The sequence below is a fragment of the Corvus cornix genome, chromosome 4 (assembly GCF_000738735.6).
Source record: "Corvus cornix cornix isolate S_Up_H32 chromosome 4, ASM73873v5, whole genome shotgun sequence".
Lineage (NCBI taxonomy): Eukaryota > Metazoa > Chordata > Aves > Passeriformes > Corvidae > Corvus > Corvus cornix.
This window is the reverse complement of record NC_046334.1, coordinates 49,392,106-49,399,019: the sequence shown is the minus strand read 5'-3', so window position 1 is coordinate 49,399,019 and position 6,914 is coordinate 49,392,106. Positions and strand designations below refer to the sequence as shown.

At 47.9% G+C, this 6,914-nt stretch overlaps 1 protein-coding gene across 4 annotated transcripts in view; it reads left to right on the top strand.

The window, feature by feature from the left end:
* Positions 1-3,054: 3,054 nt before the first annotated feature.
* Positions 3,055-6,914, top strand: part of LIMCH1 (LIM and calponin homology domains 1) — a 174,504-nt gene continuing 170,644 nt past the window's right edge. For 3 of the 4 annotated variants that reach the window (XM_039550353.1, XM_039550351.1, XM_039550352.1), the window contains exon 1: positions 3,056-3,541. In XM_039550353.1, the coding sequence (XP_039406287.1) occupies positions 3,446-3,541 (96 nt within the window). In that variant the 5' untranslated portion in view covers positions 3,056-3,445. Of the gene's footprint in view, positions 3,542-6,914 lie in introns of all 4 variants that reach the window. The other variant, XM_039550350.1, reaches the window with a different exon arrangement.

Here is a 6,914-nt window from a genome sequence, read left to right as displayed (position 1 = left end):
GTTCTCTGTGCCATGCTTTTCAGTCAAAGAAATGTTTTTCAAATGGAGGTTATGCATGCTACTTGGAAGCATTTGTAACAGATTGGCTTTGAAGAAAAAGGTTTATTGCCAGGCTAATACAACCAGAAAAAATAGCAAGAGCAAAAAGATGCCATCTAGGAGTAGTTTTGCTGAGAACTTGGTCTTGAACACCAGACCTCTTCATTCTGGGAGACAGATCATAGTAGCAGAAGCTGTTAAGGACACAGTTTCCTTGAAGCAAGCTGTTAATTGCTGCCAAGGGATAAGATCAGGCCTGCCACAACAGCAGTCAGGACTTATTAAACCTCTGCTCCTGCTACTCAAGAGGCTTAACAATTTTAGATGTTAGGTTGAAGACAAAAAGAAACAGGAGAATTCCTCTTCTCAGTAGAGAAAACCAAACAAGGTAGAAGACCAAACCAACTAATACAAGCTGAACCCTTCCTAAAAGCCTCTATTTTTCCATTTGTGCATAGTAGCAGAAAGATCCCTGCAAACCAGAGAAGACCCTGCTTCTGCTTTCTCCTATAACCACTATATTATGCATTTTTCCACAGTTACTTTACTTATGCATAGGCACAGTCTGCATTTGGGAAGGGCAACTGCACCTGGACAAAGATATGCAGCTTGGCACTGATACTTGCACCTCCATAGGTTTTCCCCTGTCTAATAAACACAGATACAAGTGTGTTGATAAGGATTGCTGAAGTGCTGGCTTCATTTTTTTCTGGAAAGAAAAAAGAAGAAATTAAACGCAAGCACTTGCTTTTAAACAAGAGAGTTTTGGAAAGAACTTCAAGAAAAAAAATATCTCCTATTCTGTTGCTGCTACAAATTCCACCACTAAGTTTCTAGCAATGTTTCTGGTTAGGAGCAACTGAGTGACCTTGGGAAAACCTTGCTGGAGTTTCTAACATGCTAGTTTTCACATTTTGTCTCCTGCAGTTGCCAGGGTGGTTGTAATATGGAAAAGAAAATCATTGAAAAATCTATGACTGGTATTCAAGGGGCTTAGAGCAAGCCCTGCAACTCCCCAGGCAGATGGAGATTTAAAAAAAAAAAAGCAAGCTGGGCTGATGCTAGAAGTGTGTTTCCATGGGAACAGGGAGGTAGGGATGCTGCCTCGTACTTGACCAAATGCGAAGCTGGCTCAGGATTAGGATTAAAAAAGAAGTGGCCAGATTCCTACTGCCAGTCAGAGTGTTTTTTACATTCCTAAATACTTAACAGGGCTCTTTAAAGTCTGCACTAACTCTACATCCATGTGCTGTTGTGAGGATTTAATAAATTTAAAAAGTTGTGTATGTTTGACTGTAAGCTTATAAATAGAAGTGTATATCAGAGCACATTTTCTTTAATGATCCATGAAAACTGACTGCATTAATGGGAAATGAATGTCCATCCCTCACTTCTAGACAAGGTCTAGGGTGGTGGTCTTTGTCTTGAATGCTGCTCTGTGTGGTATGATGCTTACCCCAGCCCAATCCAGCTCTTCTAGTTCTCCAAGAGGCAATGTTGAGATCACCAGACAGGAAAATCATGCATTTGCTATTGCGCAGCAATGAAAAAAAGAGGCAGGATAATTATTTTAAATTGTTAGTCTTCCACTGCCCCAGGAGAATGAATCTAATTGTTGTCTGATAAACATCAATGTTATTTAAATATTACAAGAATCAGAAAATAGTTTGTGTTAGCATAAGTATTTCAAAATACACTTATTATTTATCTTTGAATGTTTGAGATTAGATTACCCATTCATCTAGTTGTCTAGCTGCAGTTCTCAGAAAAATCCCTATAAAACTTATATCCTGTTTTTAGGCCCTTCATTACTCCAGCAAATTTGAAGCAATAAACAAAGACCAAAACAAAAGTAGAGAACAATAAAGACAAATTCCTAGAATGGAAGTAGAGTTAAATATACGCACTCCTGTGATATATTTATATTTTAAGAGTTAGTAATTTTTCATTGACTAAAACAATAAACAAGATTCAAAATCCCAGCTATTGAACAGAGGGGAATTGAGGCCCAAACTAAGGGCATGTTGAAAAGTAGATCCTACAGTTTGCTTCTTGTCATAGTTTGTTGACAAATGTCACAAGCTGAAGAAGTGGCCAGTTACGACCCCTTTCAAAAAAACCTTAGTAGTAGGGGTTAAGGTTCGCACACCTGCATTTCCAGCACACAGATACCTTCCTATGCTTGCATAAATATAAGCAAGTAACTTTGGCTCATCTTCTGAACACTTGTGAGAGGAGATTTTTAGAATTTGTCTTTTTAAAGGCCTGGTGAAAAAACATTTCCTTCTGTTTCTAGAAACTTCTATGCTTAACCTTAAGCTAAAAAGCATCTGCTTGAGCTAGGACTACTCACACCATGTAAGTTAGGCATGCAAGTCTCTGCAGGACAGAGTTGGATTTCTTCCTCTGCATAAAGAGAAAAATAAGAAGTATTCACCCATGATATATATATTTTTAAGCACACCTTGATGCCTGTTCTGCTTTTCAAGGAAGACTAACACAGTCCGGCCCTATGCCGACGTTCACACGTTTTTGCAAGGCCAGTCTCGCCCCCCAGCAGCCCGAGGAGATGTTCCGCAGTGCCGTCAGAGGCACCTGCCGTGCTCCACTGCTGGTGCAGAAGCCCCCGGCCCTCGGGCAGGTGGGCGAGGGTCGGGTGATGAGCAGCGCGCTTTCCCGCCGCGGGGACTGGACATTCTTGGGTGCTCCGCGTAGCAACATCGATGAATGAGGTGTTTAAGGCAGCGGCCGCAAACAGCAATTCACCGTGTGCGGCTCGGAGCCCTCCGGGAGCTGAGGGTGGGGGACTGGCTGCCCCCCAAAGCAGGGGGTGCCTTGCCATCGAGTGCCCCCCTCCCGAGAGCTGCGGGGTGAGGAGAGCCGCTCTTCCCCAAGCAGGGAGTGCCTTGCCATCACCGTCCCTGTCCCCCGCGCGGGTGCCCGAGTCCCCCGCCCACCCTCCCCCGCGGTCGCAGCGCCGCCCGCGATGCGATGCTCGCGGCGGGGAGGCGGCGGCGCGGGCATTTGCATGGGCTGAAGGCAAAGCGGCTTCGCCCGTCTGTTTTATTTTTAGCTGGCAGCTCAGGACAGCACAGCGCAGCTCCGCTCCGCCGGCGGGGCGGGCGGGGCGGCAGGCGAGGGAGGACCGAGCCGGCAGGGCGGGCGGACGGACGGGGCACCGGCGGAGAGAGGTTACCGCAGGCGAGCTGCAGCCAGCCGGGCTGCGGAGCGCCGCCGCCCCCGGCTCCCGCCCCGGCGGCTGCGAGCAGGGAGAGGCAGGGAGAGGCAGGGAGAGACAGGCAGCGGCCTCCGGTGTCCCCTCGCTGCGGCCGCGGTTCACCCCGGGCTGGCGACTTGGTGCCTGGCTTCTCCCCCACCGCAGCCGCGGCGCACTCGGGCCCTGCAGATGGCCAGTCCTGGACTGGAGCTGGGAGAGGTTCAGCCTCCTCCCGAGCCCCCCCAGCCTGAGCTGGCCTTCACCGAGGCTCAGAAGTGGATTGAGGTAAGCCCGCGGGATGGCAGGGATGCGGGCGTCCGACCCCATCGGGGACACCCCGCGGGACGACCCGGTGTCCTTCCCTCCCCCCACCCAGCCGCTGTCCCCCCGGGGATTGTAGGCGTTTTATTCCACGCTGAGCTCTGTCCCGGCCTCCCCGCCGCTCTCCCCAGCTTTCCTCGCTGCGGGGAAAGCAACCGGGGCCGACCGAGCCGCCACTCAGCCCCCGCGCAGAGTGCGCGCCTCTGGATGGGCCCCCGCCCCCCTTCCGTCTCTTCCAAACTTAATCTGTTAATCGCATCTCCCCTCCCCGCCCCCGGCGTTGGGATGAACGGGACGGCTGTAAACACGAGCGGGGCAGGTGCGCGGAGCTACGGAGCGGACGCGGATGCTTCCCCGTTCCCGCGGGGCTCCCGGGGGCGGCGAGGGGCCCCCGCCCTGCCGGGAAACGCGCGGCCCCGCGCCCCGCCGGCTCCCCGGGCCGCGGCTGGCGGCCGCGCAGGTAGCGCTCCGCAGTGCGCGGAGGGGCGGGCCGTCACGGCTGCGAGGCCGGGGACAGCCCTGCTGCCCCTGTTCCCATCCCTCGGCCGACCAAGGAGAGATACTTAGTCTCGCTGTTCAAGCAGGGCAGAAAAAATAGATGTGCTTGCTGTTTGCTCGCGCCGTAAAACGGAAAGATGGGCAGGTGGTGGGTCAAATTTAATAGTTAAATATTTTGGCATGTGCCAATAGAGACGCTTAAAATAGCTCTCTATCTGATTTCCGGCACAGAACGTGCGTGAAGGTGGCATAAACCCAGATACCAGGGTAGCTGCTCCCTTCAGCTGTGGGCTTTGAATTTAATCTGCAGCTTTTAGAAAGCCTCAGTGGATTCTGTTTTCTGAAAGTGATTAGGCAAAAGGTTGTAAAAATTGTTGTGACTTTAAGATTCTGTGAAGCCCTGGGAATTTTGGACTGTGATGTTTCACTGTATCAACTGGAAAAGTAATGCTGTGTCAGTCTTCAGGGAATTGGCCCTGACATGATGTGACTCTGGCTGGTGTAGGACCAGAGGCAGAGGAACAACGATGAATGTGAAAAGAAGGGCTTTTGTGCCAAGAAAAGGTGAGCATGCAGCTTGGAGAAGTGAAGTGCACATAAACACCGTTTGTTTTGGGAAGATGAATACAGCAGTTTCTATATAGCCTTCTTTATGACAGAGGACTGAGAGAGAGGCACATGACTCCATCATACATATGGTATAAAAATATCTTGTGACCGTCAGTCCTGCTGACTGCTAATGAAGCCAAGAACTCAATGGTGGAGCAGTTCTCTGTAGATAACGAAGCTGTCATCAGCAACTCCAGGCACAACAATAATTAAGGGGCTGTAAGTCTTCCTGTATTAGAACAGAGCCTTGGGGGTCAGGCAGAAACTTCTCTCTTGGGCAGTTTATTCCACAGTTCACTGTGGCAGGAAGTCTCATGCCTGTCTCTTGTGCTGTGCAGGACCTGGTGAGCAGAGCAGGAGGGCTGTTTAGCTTCTGTGTTCTCCATGCAAGCCCAAGAGTTCCATGTGTACCGAGGAAGCTGTCAATAACTTCTTGTGCGTCCTCCACTTTTTAAATCTGCTTGATGCATGAATGACAGAACTGTAATGTACTGCTAATTTTGCAGCCGTCCCCTTGCCTGAGGAGAGTGTGTCAGGAGCCTGGAGCATTGCCATGGCTGTGGTGTGAGAGGGAAGCATCTGCCTTTCCAGCAATGCCCAGAGCTGATGCTCCCACTAAGAGAAAGAAGGAAGAAGCTGCCAGTGAAGCAAATGTGGTTTAATTTGCCTAACACATTGTATTTCCTTTTAATCCCAGTTTGGCTTAAGCTCTGGAGCATGAGGGTTATTACCTCTTCCAAAAATCTGGTCAACATCCACTGTTCTAAATCTGGATGGTTTGAACTGATTGAATTATGGAGAATTTGATATGTTAGCGCAAAGTTATTGAAAAGCAATATCACTCTTAAAAAGAAATAAAATAAAAAAATAAGAAATTATCCAGGTATCAACATTCAGTGTGCCAAGCCCTATTGATTTGCATGAAAACCTGAAATGGGGGTCATGCTGTGTCTGGCTACTAGGTCCGTATGCTTCAGCTGGCTCTGTTCTTGTCTCTCACCAGTTTATTCTCGGGCCTAGAGATATTAGCAAATGTCCAGTGCATTGTATCTTCCAGCTGCCTTCTGACCATTTAAAATTACACCTCTCTCAAATGAAAATAAAAGAAATTGTTATGGTTGCGAGCAGGGCTGTTGAACCTGTAGTATGGAGCAGACAAGCTAGTGAGAATATTAGCAGTGTAAGCTTAAAACCTGTCTTAGGCTGTAAAATAGTGCCATGCAAGGAAATTAAAGTAGAAATGTACAGTCTGAAAACTCTCTGAGCTTATTGTGCATTTTTACTTCAAACGATTAAGTTGTGCGACTTGCTTGTTGGATTCTTGTCTGGTTTAAATCCTTGTGTGAGTGCTGTCACTATTGTTGTAGGGTTGACAGAAATCCACCCTGTGGTCTGCAGTACATTTCTCCTCTGATGGGACTGGAACGGGAGGCTTCTCCTCTGCTTGTGGATGGGCAGCCAAGACATTAAGTGATGAATGTTTAGATCTGCAAGGATCAAGGAACTTCCGTTCCATTGCTGCAGAGGTTTTAGGGGTCTTGTCTTCGCCCCTTTTACCAGAGCTGGTCTTTTGGGTGCCAGAAGCCTTCCTTTTTCTCTGCCAGCCTTACTTTAATCTGCATGCTGCAGTGTAGTTGTGGTCTAAATTGCACTGAATTTGGTGGATTCTTGTACTAATCCTTTTGTCTCTCTCTGGAGCTCTGACCCAGTAGCACTGAGGTGTTCACCTGAGCAGGGAAAAAGGCCAGAGCTCTGACTCTTACTGCCAAGGCTGCTTATATATTTAACAATCTGTGTTTTGTAAGAGAGTATTTTGCGTGGTGATAGATCTGGTTTCTTCTCTGTATTGCAGAAGGTGGGATTTTGGAATTCTGTGGGATTTTGGAATTCTGTGGAATTTTGACTGTGGTAGGAATCCAGAGTTCAGGCTTGCTTAATTTTGCATAAATATCATCTGTATCCATCTTGTACCAACAAAGCTATAAACTGTTAGTTTAGTTTAGCTTGGCATGTACTACTTAAGTGAAGAATGCCCTCTTAATGATAAAATGTACCTTGTTAGTAGCACTCAGAGGACTTAAAATAAAGCCACTGAATGAAAAACCCATGTGAGACAGCTACATCAGTCTGCATTATTAAAGGTGTGGTATCTCATTTCAATTAATGCATCTCAGTTTCACTGAAAGAATATATCTGTCTTGTAAAGCCTAGTGGCATACTACAGCAAAAT